Source organism: Pinus tabuliformis, chromosome 7 (assembly GCF_031772625.1).
Source record: "Pinus tabuliformis cultivar Carrire ecotype Pingquan chromosome 7, CPIR1, whole genome shotgun sequence".
Lineage (NCBI taxonomy): Eukaryota > Viridiplantae > Streptophyta > Pinopsida > Pinales > Pinaceae > Pinus > Pinus tabuliformis.
Window position 1 is genome coordinate 996,408,432 of NC_142293.1, and position 17,775 is coordinate 996,426,206.

General features: G+C 39.9%; 1 protein-coding gene across 4 annotated transcripts in view; it reads left to right on the plus strand.

Moving 5' to 3' along the window:
* Positions 1-17,775, plus strand: part of LOC149250946 (uncharacterized) — a 528,543-nt gene that overhangs the window by 20,247 nt on the left and 490,521 nt on the right. For all 4 annotated transcript variants that reach the window (XR_016266851.1, XM_089459290.1, XM_089459289.1 and 1 more), the window contains exon 2: positions 6,146-6,590. Coding sequence is in view for 3 of the 4 variants with exons in the window: in XM_089459290.1 (XP_089315416.1) it covers positions 6,146-6,590 (445 nt within the window). In the remaining variant the exon portion in view is untranslated. The remainder of the gene's footprint in view (positions 1-6,145; positions 6,591-17,775) is intronic.

The following is a 17,775-nucleotide window of genomic DNA, read 5'->3' on the forward strand; positions in this document are numbered from 1 at the left end:
ATTTAGCATTTACAAAATTACAAGTTACAAATTTACAAATTACAATTTAGTATTTTAATTTTTAATTTTTACATTGATGATTGTACAATGAAAATCCAAGTTACCCGTAACCCAACCTAAAACAACCATTCCAAAGTTCAAAGTTTCAAACACAAATTACCCAACCATTCCAAACCCAAGTTACCCAACCAAATGGCAAAAACAATGAAAAAAACATAAACAATGTTTAAAAAAAAATGAAAACAAAAAAAAATTGGTTCCCATAGTCATACCAAGTTACCCAACCCAACCAATGAAGAAATACAAAAAAATCTTTAAAAACAATGAAAACAAAAGAAAAATGGTGCCCATACCAAGTTTCCCAACCAAAAACAATGAAAAACATACAAAAACAATGTTTTTAAACAATGAAAACAAAAAAAATTAATCCTCATACTGTTTCTATGGAGAAATCGGTGGTCTCCTCTTGATTTTCTCCTCTAAGCACTTAGATTTGGCTAAAAACCCTCTTCAGCTTGGTCTCCAAGAGCTCCTCCTCCCTCCGCGTGCGACTGACTAAATGAGCGCATGAAAAACCCAAAAAAACGTTATAAAACCACGCTGTCGCGACCCCCAGCGATTTTTTCTTAAAAAATCGCAATTTTTTTCGTTTTTATCGCGATATTTTCATAAAATAACGATTTTTTCAATAAAAATCGGCAAAAAAAAAATACCGGCGATTTTTTCGTTTATTTATCGCGATTTGATCGGCAGAAGGACAAAATCTCGATTTTTTCATTTTATCTCGATTTTCACAACACTGTCATCAATTGAAAGAATAGACAAACACACAAGGGACACCATTATTTTTGGACAGTTGTCCCCGGAAAAACCCAACATGGGAAAACCCGTGCTGCAGTTCTGAGGGTTTTATTATTAAGCATCTTTCTTGAGTACAACTAGGTGCCAAACTGGCTCACCCAACAGAGAAATCAATCTGGCAGTAATGCCTCTCTTCGGAAGCAGATATTCAGCAAGTCTGCTCCATGAAAGTCTCTCCAACGCATCCCTGAGGCTTTGCGTCAGCCCTCCTGGCCTCTACGTCAGCTTAGAACCCTTTGCGTCAGCCTACTGATGCTCTGCGCTGGCTCTCTGGCCCTCTGCGTCACCCACGCAGGCCCTGCTAGCCTCTGCGCAGTCACTCTGGTCCTTTGCATGGCTCCTGCTAGCTCTGCGTAGCCTACATTGCCTTTGCGCTGATTCTTCGACACTATCTCTGCCTCTCTGCTATGCACTCACTGCTCCTTGTTGCAACTCTGATCACTGGTTCGATTTCTCTCAGCAAACCCTGCTCCAAAAAATTGAATTGACTGAGCAACTTGGTGTGTCTCCAACTGACCCTCAAGCCTCCTCTTATACTTTTCCTGTTGAGTCTTCAATGACCGAGTTTAAATCTCTAATCAATGACTGAGATTAGATTTGGCTTGATCCATGTCATTTAGAACCTTCTGACCCAATTTTATATTAATACCCATTAATATTTTTATTTTCCTAAGTTTAGACTTAGGAACCCATTAAAAATATTAATTATTTTAACATCTCTCTAACCGGGTGGAATTTCCCCAAACTATTTCTGTGTCTTGGAGATGTTATGTGCTTTAGCCTCTCCACCAATTTTCATGGATAGAGCACATCCGATGCTACCCCAAATCAACATCAACTAGCAATCCTTTACGAAGAAAATACTGGACAAAATATTGTTGAAATGATCTCACTCTGTCGCTGGAGAATCAGTGACTGATCCTTCAGCTTTGGAGGCTCTGCGTCACCTTCTAATGGCTTCTGTGTCAAACTGCGTCACCCCGGTTAGCTTCTGCGTCACCCTTCCTGGGTATTACGCTGCCTCTTTGCTCTGGATTCTCTATTGGCTGAGAAATCGACTTTCTTGCCTCCAGTCTCACACCCTGGCTTCCGGCAACTGAACTTCGAATTCCCTTAGCAGAAACTCGACTTCCCCTCACTGACTACGCTGCCTCTGCGTCAGCACTGCGTAGGCCAGCGTCAACCCTCCTTTGGATGTCTTTCTGTCCTTTCTCTACCTTGTATTCTCTAGAAATTCCTTCTCCCGGATTCTCATTGCCCCTTTGCTGCAAGATCTCCCCAATCGATTTTCCTCCTGAGAACTTCTCACCTCAGAAAATCGATTTTCTCAATCTCTCTGTGTGTTTCTAAATGAACCCCAAGCCTCCTTATACTTTTCTCGTTGAGACTTCAACGACCGAGATTAAGTCTCTAATCAATGACTAAGATTAAAACTTGACTTGATCTGCCTTCTAGATCATTCTCACCCATATTTTGATAAATACCCATTAATATTTTAATTTTCCTAAGTTTAGACTTAGGAACCCCGTTAAAAATATTAATTGTTTTAATAAAATACAATCCGGGTGGAATTTCACCAAACGGTTTCTGGGTTCTTTAACACTCATGTGCCTTAGCCTCTCTACCATTTTCATTTTTCAAGGCTAGAGCACTTCCAATGCGATAAAAAAACTAACAATGGCCTCTTCCGAGTGAAGGCCTTCTTGGGAATCATCTCGCCAAGCGCTCTATGTGGGACCCTGTTCTGAATATAAACTACTGTACTGCATGCCTCTGCCCATAAATATTGTAGGAGATCTTGGTCATACAACATTGCTCTCGCTGCCTCTAAAATAGACCGATTCTTCCTCTCAGCAACCCCATTTTGCTACGGGTTGTAAGGAATTGTCCACTCTCTTCTGATTCCTACCCTGCTACAAAACTCCTGGAATTCTTTACTGGTGTATTCACCTCCGTTTTTGACTAAAGAGTTTGGATCTTTCTGTCTATCGCGTTCTCCACTAGAGCCTTAAACTCCTAAAAGAGACTGAAGACCTCATCCTTGGTCCTCAAGAAATAGATCCTAGTCTCCCTGGAGAAATTGTTGATAAAGGTACAAAAGTACTCATACCCTTTGAGAGACTTCGTAGACATTGACCCACATATGTCTGAATGCACAAGGTCTAGAATCCCTTGCAATCTACTATCACTCCTTGGAAAATATGCTTTCGCAAACTTCCCCAACACACATCCTCTTCATATATCATTATGCTCTGTGCTCACCTCCAGAACACCTATCTCTGTCTCATGAAGCAATCTTAGTACTCCATGATGAATATGGCCCATCCTCCTATGCCATAACTCCCCCTGGTCTCTCGGATTGCTACTGCTAACTAGTGCCTTGTGTGTGTCCATCTGCAACCTGTATAACCAACTGTTCCTCACCCCAACTGCAATAGGTGACCTGTAATCCTTATGCTGTAATAACACTCTAGCCCCTCTAAAGATGACATCGTAACCTTTGTCCTGAAGGATTGATACAAAGATCAAATTCATCCCCGTTCCTGGCACATGAAACACATCATGGATAGGTATCTGTTTGTCATTCTCTCTCTAAAATAGAACAATCCCTCGTGCTATAGGATTGCAGTTGGACTTGTTCCCCATATGATTCTTGAACATGATATCCTCCTCCTTGTAACTGGAGAAGTACTCTCCAACTCTTTTCATATGAAATGATGCTCCATTGTTTATGTACTAGACACCCTGTGAAGTTGAGCTAGTTAGGCAAGCGATCAATGCGAACTCTTGATCCATCGTGCTAGAGAGCTCATCTGCATCTGTTGAAGCTGCAACTTGCTTCTTGCCCTTCTTCTCCCATGGTGGGTAATCACTGACATAATGGCCAAACTCGTGATAACCATAGCACTTGACCTTTGATAGGTCCTTCTTCTTCTTGTCCCCTTTTGAGCTTGGTCCCTTACTGGAACCCTTCTTCGCTTTCCCTTTTCCTGCTCCCTCTCAACCTTTGGTGTCTTGCCACCGCTGCTACTCCCACTAACCAAGCTGAGCCTAAGCTCTTCCTGAGTGAAGTCGCTCCAAAGGCGTTCCCAATCTAGAAGTTTGTCTCGCCCATTGATTACTTGGATGAAAACACTCCACTCCTTGGAAAATCCATTGAGTGCTATTCGCACCACCTCCTCATTATTGGGTTTATCACCCACTGCAAGTAGCTCATCTCTGGTAAGTCGAACTCTGGTGAGGTAGGAAGTCACGTCTTCTCCCTTATTCTGCTTGATGGTCCTCAACCTCTCTCTGAGAATCAACTTCCTATTTTATGTAGGATCCTGGTACAATTTTATGATGGAATCCCACATTTCCTTAGCTGTCCCTTTCTTTGCGATATGTGGAACAATATGATCCTTAACTTTATCAAGAATCATTTGCTTCGCCTTGGCATTCTCCTTTTTGTAGGTAGCCAATTGTTGTGGATCCATGGGTACGACAATTACATTCTCCGCAAACTCCTTTAGACCAAACTCGTCCAATAAGAACAGCATCGTGGACCAAACTTGGAGGTTCTATCCAACCTGTCATGATCTCTCAATCCTGCTGTGGCCGTCTCTAGAAAATCTGAAAATTCAGCGAATTCAAATAAATTCAGCGAATTCAAATAGGTCTTGTTGAGGTTGGCCGAAATGTTTACTATAGGGAAACTTATGTTGAATTTAACGAGTGCTTGAACATTGTGAACTGTTGTAGGTGGGCACACATCACACTTGTATAGTTATGGTAGCCCATTTTTTCTCTTCAAAATTCTCTTATTTTCTGTCAATTTAGGCTATCATTTACTACTTTGGATGCAAAATACTAATTATATATTTACAAGAATTATTTTATTTAGGATTGTAACATTTTTCACTACAAATTGTCCACATGGGAAAAACACTAGAACACTAAAACATACCAAAGAAGAGATTCAAATAGGTAATACTTTTAATCTTAGAATATTCACAATTCTAGTGATGTTCCCTTCAATTATGTGAATGCATCATGCTATATTGTAAAATCTATGTTTGTTATAGAATTACCTGTACATTGCTGAAAATCTTATTGATGAGAACATATGGCTGTGGCTTCCTACATTAATTAGTTTATGCCCGGGTATTCACATTCCTTCCTTGTTGGAATATACTGTGGAACCAAACAATCAGAAGATTCGAACACAATCTTATTTGGATAAGGACATTTGAGGAAAAAAAGATGATGCTATATAAAGTAATTAATCTCAGTACTCTATCATAGCCACGTTAATGTTGCGTGGGAGATACCTTGGTATCAACAACCTATGAAACCTATAATTGTGATCCTAATTACCATTATGAATCTTTAATTGTACAATATAAGAAAATGGGACATTCCATGGCTTCTAAAAACCATCTGTCGTAAATGGCACCTTCCATGGCTTCTAAAAACAATCTGTCGTCCTTCAGAAGACAACATCTATGATATTCTGTTATTAGCAAGAAAACACACATGTTCATATAAATAAGGAAAGACAACAACTTATGACAACCGCACTGCTGGAAGATTCCTGATCACTAGAATTTTTATCTTCAATGTGATGTCAAGATCTATCTATTTGATATTACATCACGCTCCTAGCTAGAGAAATTAGCAACATCAGCTGTGCTCCAAAAGCATTTTGAGAATGGGATGTTTGTAAATTATGTAATAAGGGGTTAAAAGGACTTATAGAGATATCATAATGTACAACAATGGATAATATTACGGGTCATAACCTATAGGGAAATGTACAAGGGACGTAAAGGTTCCTATTCTGACTATAGTAATAATCATCAAGTTGGTGTTATTTTTTATTTTTCCTATGTTGGAATAAGTAGCTATAATACAGCCGTTACTATCCCTCAGAGCTCCTTCACCATCTGCCTTTGTGGGGTTGCTTGCTGCCCCATTGAAGGTTAGCTTAACTCTTTCTTTCCTAGGTGGTTGCAATTGCTCCTCTTATTTATTGGTAATATTACATTCCAGTTTTTCAATCTATGTTGTCTGCACTACTAATTATTGATGGGGGTCATTAGGTGACTGTACCTTTCCTTTATTTATTTTCTAATGGATTTTTATGCAGAAGTTTTCATTAGGATACATATGTTTAATTACTTTGAGTTGACATATAGGTTCTAGTGTCAGCTTTTTTTGTTGATGGTAATTAAGTAGTAATTCCCTAAAAATTTATCATGTTAACAACAGCCAGTCTGACTTTCTCCTATTATTACATGTGCAGTTGGGAAGTCATGTTTCCAAAGTCATGTAAACGGTTTTCATACCTCTTGTTGGATGAAGGGGAGTTCTATATCCAAGACTGGATAGCAACCTGCAGGCAGGGTTCATTGGATGGTTTGCAGAAAATTCAACCGCTATCTTGGCAGCTACACCAAATGAAGGGACGCTTGCGTTTGTGTTCTAAATCAATATTCTTTGAGCCTGATAATTTTTCAGTGCCAATCATCAGGTTCCCTATGAACAAAGTTAAAAGGGTTGAGGCCTTAACAGAAACACCCAGCTCATCTAACTTTGTGAATGGGAAATGGTTGGGGACACAAGAAGGTTTTGTTTTAGAGGCAGCTCTACATGTGACAATGAAGGAGAATGGAATTGATGCCCCATATGTTTTTGAGAAGCAAGATAGTATATGGTGGTTTGCCTTAGAATTTTCACCTGTAGAACAGGTTGGCTAACCTTCTTTCCTACTCTTAACATATTCTTTTTCATGGATATTTGCTTGCAGATGTTATAGACAGTTTTAATTGATTTCACAAATCTTAAAATCTCACATATGCCAGTTTCCAAAAAAGTACCGAAACTTCCAACATGTGACTGCTTCTTTGTCACACTAAGAATTATCAGTATTCAATCCTGGAATAAATTTTATACTAGCATACCGCCGAAGTAGGGGAATGGAACATTAAAGGGGAAGAGGTTAAATTTTGGTTATGGTTACTTTTTTGATTATATGTAAATGTATTGAATGCAAAATTAACAATTCATTTAAAACAAGTGTTGCAGGGCAGCTTAGTACCTGCCACTCAAGTTACAAATTATGCTCTAGAAAAAATTGCATAAAACATTATAACTTACATTGGTCAATACTAAATTAATAGTGGTTAGTAGGCAAATTGAATCATATAGTCTTGATTTTGTAGGAACTAATAAATTGAGATGTCTACACATTTACAATTTTACTCCTACATAAATAATGGTGGAAAGTAACTCCTGATAAGTATATTTATTTAGATCTTATTCCTATCCTTCTTTACTTGCTTAAATTATGGTGGGAAGTAACTGATGGGTTAAGTTATGTTTCCACAAAATACCAAGGAATCACCGATCTACCAATCTACCTATTGTAACAAAAAATTGCAGGGGCAAATTTTTTGTCAAGAAATGGAATTTGTTGTAGGTCAGCTGAACACTGAGGGATACAACACTATCCAAGTACGTTTTCTACTGCACTATAAATTTTGGGGCAGGCCTTGCCATAGAAGTTCAATGCAAGCCCGCCTCCTTTTGCAAATACACAGACAAATACCCAGAAACTCGCAACTGCAGTAAACAAATTTCTAAAAGATTTGCTTGTCGCCTTCCTTAACGCGGACAAGAAGGCTTTATGGGAGTTATTACAATTGCAGTCAGTAGGTAAGACATACTACCATAGCCGGTATTTGTTGAAAATTGATAGTTGAGGGAGCAATTCCCCCATTTGGGAAGCCTAACAAACCCTAAGGAGACCCCACTTGCCCTTGGAAAAATTAAATTTGCTCATGGGGAAATATTATTTTTAATGTGGATCCAAGTCACCTCAAAAAGTGCAAGTCGGCCTAAAGAAGAAATTCATCCACCTAGACCACATAGAAATAGACCATGCTTGGCATCATTTGGAGGCATCTTCACACATTCATCCTTCTTCATTTGATTCGATCTAGTCTAAAATTGCAGGGTCCGAGTTCGCACGTGCAAAGGAGAGAGAGGACATGTTGAAATTTGATGACAAAAAAGTTTCGTGCAATCCCAACCTAGTTTTAATTTCACCTTATCAATCCCATTCAGTTAAATGCCCTTTCCCATAAACATACATTCAACATATAGAATTCTGGAAATGAAATTTTAAGATTAAAACACATGGGACTGTCAACACATGCTGAAAATAAATATGGACATAAACAAACCAGCAACACGCATAAAAGTACACACAGATTTTTGGTCAACTAAGACCCATGCAAAACCCCATCAATCTTCTCCGGGGAAAACCTGTTAGAGAGCTCTTCAAATTTATTTATCTTTCAAATTGAGGAAAAATACATTTGTAGACAAAACAAAACAACAAAATACAATTTATCTCTTCAGCCCAAAACTCTTTGAAAACCGTGCCCACTTTGCCTCGATTTCTGTGCCCACTTGAAGTTGAAAATATGTACTATACGGATTCCGTACAGACTGTACGAATTTTTTTTTTTTTCAACAACTCCTCTCTAACGGCGTGCAGCTCACAACATTAGATGCTATTTGTACTGTACCTTTTGCTATCTTCTATGCCTTGATTTCCGTGCCCAACTTTGCCCAGAAATCACTCCTTCAGCATGTTGTAACAAATTTCTCCTTCAGAACTTTTCTCCAGCTCTCAACCTCCTTTCTCCAATCTGCTCATGAAGAATGAATGCAGTCTCTCTTTTCTTTTCCCCTTTTTGTTTCCCTAAATGTCTTTTGGGCAACCCTAAGGTCTAATGGTTCAAATTCATTTAGATCAAGGGATGAAAATAAATGTGCATTTAATTTTCACTTTCTATTTTTTAACTCACCCATTAAATAAAGTACCCACATTGTACTTTATGTCTAAAGTCACTTTTCACTTTATAATTTAACATTGACTTTACCACTTATAAAGTCACTTTCACTTTATAAAATCACACTTAGGAAAAAAGTTATTTTGGACACTTTTCCTTAGGTAGAGACTAACCCATGGGAAACCACTTGTCCAAGGTACATTAAAAATCAACACTCCCTCTTACCGAGGAAATTGTTTCTCACCACACCCATCTTGTCCATGAAATGGACATGCTTGCCTCTTGGCAAGGACTTCGTGAGAACATTGGCCACTTGCCCATTTGTTGATGTTAAAATTGGCAACTAGGGCCAAACTCCATGTGGGTCATCTTATTTATGGCAACTGATATTTTTCTTGGATCCCTCTCATCGAGAGGTGTAGGATTGATCTAAAGATCATTTGATTTCGATAAGTGTTCATGGAGTTATGAATTTATTTGTGTTAATAGACAATTCGTCAAAGTCGGTTAACAACCAAATAAACCCCACATGTGCTCAACGTTTTAGTATAAAAGGAGATGACTCGAGAGTCATTTCACACACACTTCACTCTTGATTTCTCTCCGCTTGTTCTAGGTTTTAGTGGAAGAGAAATCTAAGAGAGGAAGCCCTAAAACGCAGAAGGTAAAGGAGCCCTAGTATGAAGCCCTAAACGCAGTCCCTACAAGCCCTAGACGCAGTCCTAATGAGGATGCCTTAATGCAGCCCTAAGAAGGAGGATCTACGCAGCTATGGAGGAGGTCCTAGCAGCCCTAGCCGCAATCCTAGCAAGCCCTAACCTATGACAGCTATACACATCCATGTGTGGATATATATCTCTAAGTATAGCTCTGAAATCTGCATGGAGAAGGAGGCTTGGAACCATGGTTAGGAGGCTGCCCTAGACAACGTGGAAGTGCTGTATGGACAACGTATTTCTGAGGTAAGTTTAAGGGTTAGACAAATCTGTTTTGGGTTGTTTCAAGTGCAGATTTAGAGTAGGGATTGTAGGAGTCTTAGCCGTAGTTTGAAGGTCCAAAGGGATAGCGTGGGGGAGCTTAAAGAGCAGCGTGATATTTCTGTGGAGAGGCCGAGTTGCTGTAGGTTACAGCGGGTTGCTTGAGGCTTGTTTGAGAGCCGTCTTGGATGGAGATTGCTAGGCAAGGAAGGCCGCAAATCTAGAGGAGAAAACAATGTTGTCTAAGGGCTGTTTGGGTGGTGTATAAGGGAGCCGCAACTATAACTAGCTGGTGGGCTAAAGTCCGTAGAGTGCTCGCCTCAATCGGCATACATGGGTCTCTCGCACAAGTACCTCAAAGCCTTGTGGCTGCTCAACATACACCTCCTCCTCTATAACTTTGTTAAGAAATGCGGTCTTCAGATCCATCTGATGGATCTGCCAACCAATTTCTGTAGCAATAGAAATAAGGGACTGGATAGAAGTGTACCGAGCTACAAGAGTGAAGGTCTCATCATAGTCAACTCCCTCTATCTGTGAGAACCCTCTAGCCACAAACCTCGCCTTGAACTTCTCAACGCTGCCATCCGCAACATGCTTGATCTTGTAGAGCCACCTGGAAGTCACAATTGACTTGCCCTCAGGCACCACTTCCCAGACATTGTTCATAATGATAGAGGCATACTCCTCCACCATAACCTCTCTCCATACCTCCTGGCTGACAGCCTCCTCATAGCTAGTAGGCTCAGAGTCAACAATGTTGGTAGCCTTGGCTACATAATTGCAAAACCGCTCAGGGGGCACACTCTCCCTGTTCATCCTCCTCAGAGGACCAATGGACTTCGCTTCCTTCAACGTGTCTTGAAGCCACTTGGGCCTCCTATTCCTTGAAGAAGCTTCCCCATAGGTAACCTCATCCTTTGCCCCCCAGTGTGGTGAACGTGAAGGTCTGCTAAATGACCTTGGTGTGCTTGTACCAACACTTGTCTTCGAAGAACCTGTACCGGCACCTATGTTGGTGTCAGCTAAAGTGCCATGTGAACTCTGTACTAGTGGACTCCCTAAAGAAGTGCTCGGTGAACTCGCCACTGGTGCCCCAGATGTCACTGACACTAAAGTACCTCCTGTACCAGTCGATCCAGAACCTTGAGGTCCTGCTCCCTGTACCTGACCTCCCTACTGAGGAGAAGTCTGTGACTCTCTCTCATCATACTCCCGTGATCTCCGATAGGCCCTCTCCTCCTCGAACTTCACATCCCTCCTAATCACCACTCTTCGTTTAGAAGGAATGAAGATCCGATAGGCCTTTGAAGTCTCGCTGTAACCCATAAAGATACCCTTCTTTGCCATGGGTTCCAGCTTCGTCCTCTGCTCCTTGGGGATATAAGAATATGTGAGACATCCAAAGATATGAAGATGTCCCACATGAGGCTTCTCTCCAGTGAAAGCCTCCTTCGAAGTCATATTCCCCAATACTTTGTGAAGACTCATGTTCTGAAGATAAACAACAGTATTGCAAGCCTCAACCCACAAAAACAAAGGCAACCCTTGATCATGAATCATTGCTCTAGCAGCCCCAACAATAGCTCTGTTCTTCCTTTCAGACACCCCATTCTGCTGGGGGTTGTAAGGAACCATGAACTCTCTCCTAATGCCCTCTTGTGGACATAAGTCAGAAAACCCACCATCGGTGTACTCACCACCATTTTCTGACCTCAAGACCCGAATCTTCCTACCTGTCTGCTTTTCCACAAGAGCTTTGAACTCTTTAAAGCGATTGAAGACCTCACCCTTGGTCTTCAGGAAATATATCCAAATCCTCCTAGAGTAGTCATCAATGAATATAACATAATACTCATAACCACCAAGAGACACATGAGACATACGACCACTAACATCAGTATGAATCAAGTCTAGCATACCTGTAGATCTGTTGTCGCTCGCTGGGAATGGTAACTTGGTGTACTGGCCCAAAGCACACCCTTTGCAGACCTCATAATGCTCGACACTGAAATCAAGAACTCCAGTAGTGATCTCGCTCAGTACTCTCAAAGCTCCATGATGCATATGCGCCATCCTCCGGTGCCATAACTCACACAAGTCTCTACTGCTGGCGGTACTAGTGTGAGTGCTACCAGATGTGCTACTCACCAATGCTTCGGACGACTGAAAACTGAACTTGTATAGTTTCCCAGAGCAAACTCCAATCACTTTGGCTGAAGTGATGGAAGCTCCCCTAGGATGCATCAATACCTGCCCTTCTGAGAAAGTGACGTCAAACCCTTTCTCCTCCATAGCAGACACTGAAATCAAGTTCTTCTTCATCCCCAGAACATACAAACATCCATGACCTTCAAAGGAGGCAACGACTCCCTCTCAAAGGTCACAGTCCCCACACCAACAACTCTCACAGTGCGGTCATCTCCTAGTACAATCTCAATATCAAGTGCCCTCTCTGCAAGCTCTAAAAAGAATTCCCGTGCATCTGTCATATGGCGGGAAGCCCCGCTGTCTATGTACCACACATCGGATGATGTTCTCCTACTAGATGTAGAAGTAATAAATGCAAAGTCCTTGTCAAACTGTGAAGCAAACTGCTCCACCTCCGTTGAAGCTGCAGTACCCTTCTTCCCCTTGTTCTTCCTCTCAGAACACGTAGCAGCATAGTGTCCCATCTTCTGACATGCCCAACATTGGACTTTGTACATATCCGTATCTTTCTTCTTCTTCTTCTCTTTTCCCTTAGCCCCATCTGATGAGGCCCCTTTCTTGGCCTTCCCTTTGTTCTTCCCCCTGGCTGTCAAGGCTACATCCTCCTCATCTGCTATCTTCACCCCACCACTACCAGTCTTCCGTATCTCATGCTGCACACAATCATCCCAGAATCTGTCCTAATTGGGAACATTCTCCCTGGAGGTAACAACATCTTCAAAGACCTCCCAAGACTTAGGAAGTCCCGCTACAACTATCCTGACTAACTCTCTGGCTGCAACTGCCTCACCAATAGCAGTCAAATCATCATGTACCCGTTTGACCCTGCCAAGATAATGAACTACACTTTCAGCGTTTGTCATCCTGATGTTCTTCAATTGTTCTTTGAGTACCATCTTCTTGCTCTCATTGGTACTTTGATAGAGAGTGGTTAGAGCTGTCCACATCTGATATGCATATGTGTTTCCTCTCACCTGAGGAACCACATGGTCCTTCAGATTGTCCATCAAATCCTTTTTGCCTTTGCATGATTTTTTGTGAATTCAACAAGTTCATCTGCAACAGTAGGAGGTACAACCACTTGCCGCACTATGTCCTAAACTGCTGCCTCCTCAAACACTGTCTGAATTTTGTCCTTCCAAACAACATAGTTGAATATCCCATCCAGTCTGTCCAATATCCTTAAGAACATGGCCATGACAGCGGTCCAAAATTTACAAAACCAAGAAAATGCATAAATGAAGTTTCCAACACACCTTGCTGTCCCAAACTACTGTATGCTGTTCAAACTGCAATTTTCAGCCTGTAGCTTTGATACCATGTTGAAATTTGATGAGAAAAAAGTTTCCTGCAATCCCAACCTGGTTTTAATTTCACCTTATCACTCCCATTCGCTAAATGCCCTTTCCCATAAACATACATTCAACATATAGAATTCTGGAAATGAAATTTTCAGATTAAAACACATGGGACTGTCAACACATGCTGAAAATAAATATGGACATAAACAGACCAGCAACACACATAAAAATACATAGATTTTTGGTCAATTTAGACCCAGGCAAAACCCCTTCAATCTTCTCCGGGGAAAACCTGTTAGCGAGCTCTTCAAATTTATTTATCTTTCAGGTTCAAGAAAAATACATTTGCAGACAAAACAAAACAGCAATATACAACTTATCTCTTTAGCCCAAAACTCCTTGAAAATGTGCCCACTTTGCCTCGATTCCGTGCCCACTTGAAGCTGAAAATATGTACTGTATGGATACTGACTGTACGAAATGCACTGTACGGATTCCGTACGGATTTCCGTATAGTGATACAGACTGTACGAATTTTTTATTTCAAAAACTTATCTTGAACGACGTGCAACTCACAACATTAGATGTTGTTCGTACTATACTTTATGCTAGCTTCTATGTCTTGATTTTCGTGCCCATCTTTGCCCAGAAATCACTCCTTCAACTTGCTGCAACAAATTTCTCCTTTAGAACTTTTCTTTAACTTTCAACCTCCTTTCTCCAATCTGCTCGTGAAGAATGAATGCAGTGTCTCTTTTCTTTTCCCCCTTTTGTTTCCCTAAATGATTTCGGGCAACTTTAAGATCTACTGGCTCAGATTCATTTAGATCAAGGGATGAGAATAAATGTGCATTTAATTCTCACTTTCTATTTTTTAACTCACTTATTAAATAAAGTACGCACATTGTACTTTATGTCTAAAGTCACTTTTCACTTTATAATTTAACATTGACTTTACCACTTATAAAGTCACTTCACTTTATAAAGTCACACTTAGGAAAAGAATTATTTTGGACACTTTTCTCTAGGTAGAGACTAACCCTTGGGAAACCACTTGTCCAAGGTACATTAAAAATCAACAAGACGTTTCTGGTGACTGTGTTGACTTTTGGTTTTGGCATTTTTGACCAACATTGACTTTGGGTGAGTTGACTTGGTTTGACTTGGATTTTGGATCTGTTTTGGAAGGTCAAATTTAGGAAGAGGAAGACCAAACTTTTCTAGACACTTTGACCAACATTGATTGCAGATTTGAAGCTAGGGTTTCTGGTGTCCGCAAGCTGCCTTTGACTTCAACTAGAATTTGTGGGCAGTTTTCTTGGACTGTTTTGACTAGGTTTGACCAAGCAAGGAAGGTCAAATTCTTTGCAAAGAAGGGGGAGGGGCCCCCGCCATCAACTTGAAGAACACAAAGCCGGTGCTTTGACTGAACTGTTTGGAGCTGATTTGACCATTGACTTTAGACTGGTGTTTAGGGATGTGTTGATTGCTGTTGACTTTGACTTTGAATAGGGCCAAAAATTGCAGACTGTTGCTTTGACCATATTTGACTTTCTTCTCATATTTGATTGGATATTGGATTGGTTGACTTGAAAGTCAAGGCTTTGACCTTTGACTAGTTGTTGGATGTACTTGGACTATGTATCTTTGCTGAACATTTGATGAACATTTAATAGAAGAAGAATCTGGTTGGGGTTTCCCCCTTGTGGGGTTTTTCTCTGGTCTTTAACCTAAATCTCTATGTCTTATCTGATTTTGGTTGTCTTCTATTGTGCATATTATTTACTGTTCTATCTGCAGTTGCTTGCTGTTATTGGACGATTAAAATAAATTGGAAAAAGTGATTGCTATTGAAAGAATAATTTGTTAAAGTTATTGTTACAACATAAAACTTTGAAAAATTAACAATATTCTCGACAATCATTTTGCATGCTATACTGTAAAATAATTGTTTATATAAAATAGTAACATGTTCTGAAGCCCAGCTATATTTAAATGATGTTTTATCTCCATACATTATCTGGATCGTGGAGGTATCCTTGCCATTTCCAATTTTCATTTGCTGGCACTTCGACACCCAATGTCTCAAGTTTCAATGACTCTTCCATGTTTTTATATAAGATATACTACATTAAACTAAGATGTATGCACATGGTCGGAGCATATTCTTTCAACATCTTTGTCTCTTCTACCATCATTGTCATTTATATTATTATGATAATCAGAGCATATATCTTACGTGCCATCCATGGACTTTCATAAAGAGTAGCGTATCCTTGAACATTTTGGATGGCCGACTATGGTTGTAAATTACAGGTTTCGTTAACGCTGTAGGTGTTGAAATTTGAGAGATGAAGCTGTCATCATAGGTCTTTTGCCGATCAAACATCCAAATAGCTAAAGCAGTCCGTTAAAAAAAGAAATAAGAAGACTGTCCAACCATATGCTTACATTTTTTAACCTGTCAATTTTTTATGAAATGTTTTTAAAATTTTGAGGATTGGTGTCTTGTCCTCTGCAACCAAATATACCAGATGAAGATGTTGAGCCTCCACCAATATCCAGGAACCATCAAAAGAAAAGGAAATTTGTGACCACTTAGGGATACGATTTAGTTACACAGGAAGACTCTAATGCTCATATTAAGGTAGGGTATTTAATAGAGTTCTCAGAATTGTAGTTGTGGTTGAAGAGTGGGGTGAAGTCAAATGAAAAACCACTATTCTAGTGTATAGGCAAGGACACTGTTCCTCCAAATCGTATTCAGTTTTAGACAATTAGTGTGATTGGTTTCTTGCCACTTGATGATTATTCTGTTGTGATGTATTTTCTCACTTTGTTTGCATCTCAAACATACTAGGCCCTTGAGAGCTTACAAATAGGTCAGATGGAATTATCAGTTTAGCAGTAAACAGTGGGCAGTGAAATCAAGCAGAGTTGTGGTCTTATTGAGAAATATCGAATAAAGAAGTTGTCTTAAAACTTGTGCAAACCAAGGGCCGAAATTAAGAGAAAGAGAGCGAAATTCAAGTTTATGGATAAAATGAGGTTTGATCACAAAATTGACAAGGTCAATGCCTAGTCCTTGGGTTGATGGAGTCTATGGGTGTAATAGATTAGCCAAATATTACAAAAGAGCAAGGATATTTTGATGCCCTAGATCGAAACCCTAACTATTATCATTGTGAGGGATCAAAATCTCTTGGAAGAGCTATTACAAAAGTTCACGAAAGGGATTATCATTCACATTTCATACATGAGTAAATCACAAAATGTTGATATCTAGATTCTATACAATTGATCTTCAATAATAAATAGTGCAATAGAAAAACCCTAGATAATAATGCATTCCATACATTAGACATAAGATCAAAAATTTATCAAGAGAAGGTTCACTTACAAGATTAAATGCATGTATAATCCACCGTTGATCCAAGATAACTTCTCCAATGCCAAGAAAATAGCTGCAAGAAATATATTCATTCAAACCAACAACAAAACTAGCAAATTCTTTCTTCACCCCTCCGTATGTAGCTGAGCTGTAAATATTCCCATAAGGGCTCTTTTCACTCCATTTGCCGTCTTCCTATCTTTATGTGGTGTCTACCTCTTTGCATTGTTTTCATCAAACTCTAGATCTATCTTCGATCTTGCTTGGATGATCTAGATTTCCCTTGCTTCCCTTTGCACCTTCCTTGAACCATGCATGCTTGAATGGAAGTCCTCCTCGACACAATCACTGAGATCTCAGTCTCACCATGTCTTGTGCTCAAGATGTGTTGTGTCTTCTCCCTTGGCCCAATCTTTCTTTAGTAAGCTTGAGTTATGACCAAATCCGTAACGCTAATTTCCAAAGTGATTAACGGTTGAAATTAGAGCTCACCTCACTCGAAATCGATGGTTGAGATTCATCTAATTCACTAATGCAAAAACCTTTGAATTATATTATATTAACTCACTTTTGTTTTATAAAAAAATTACTTTAATTACTAAAGTAATTGCTAAGGTCCAAAGGTATATTAGGTGACTTCTGCATGCTTAGACACTTAGGCTTGTGCAGAAGCACCTGACCAAGCTACAAAAATCAACAAGACGTGGAGTCACCAAACAGAACTGCATGTCAGCGTATCTTCCCTGGAGAGGAGCTGAATGCTGTCTCTGCACATGATCCCAATAGCTCCCGGCAAACTGGCAAACCCGAGCTGTTACCAATGAGTGCAGAATTTGGGTTTCAAAGATAATTGGAGCAAGCATTAAATTTCTTTGTCATTTGTGTTATTCTCATCTGATATGCATGCACTTAATGTTTATTTTGTATTAAGAATGAAAGTGGAAGGATTTATCTTTTACTGAAAGCATTTTTATTTTCTTCACTCTGTCATGCATATGCATTTGGGGTGGAGAGCTCAAGATTAGAGTTTGCTAGTTTATACTCAGTTGCTGTTGTAAATCCCATTGCATTTCCTCGTGTACAGAGGTTAGCTAGGTAGTTTTTCCCAGATAGGCTTGAAACATTCTAGGATGTGATTTTTCTACCCCAGAACACCCTGCCCTCGAAAGTTTACTTCCTTATTTAGGTTAAAG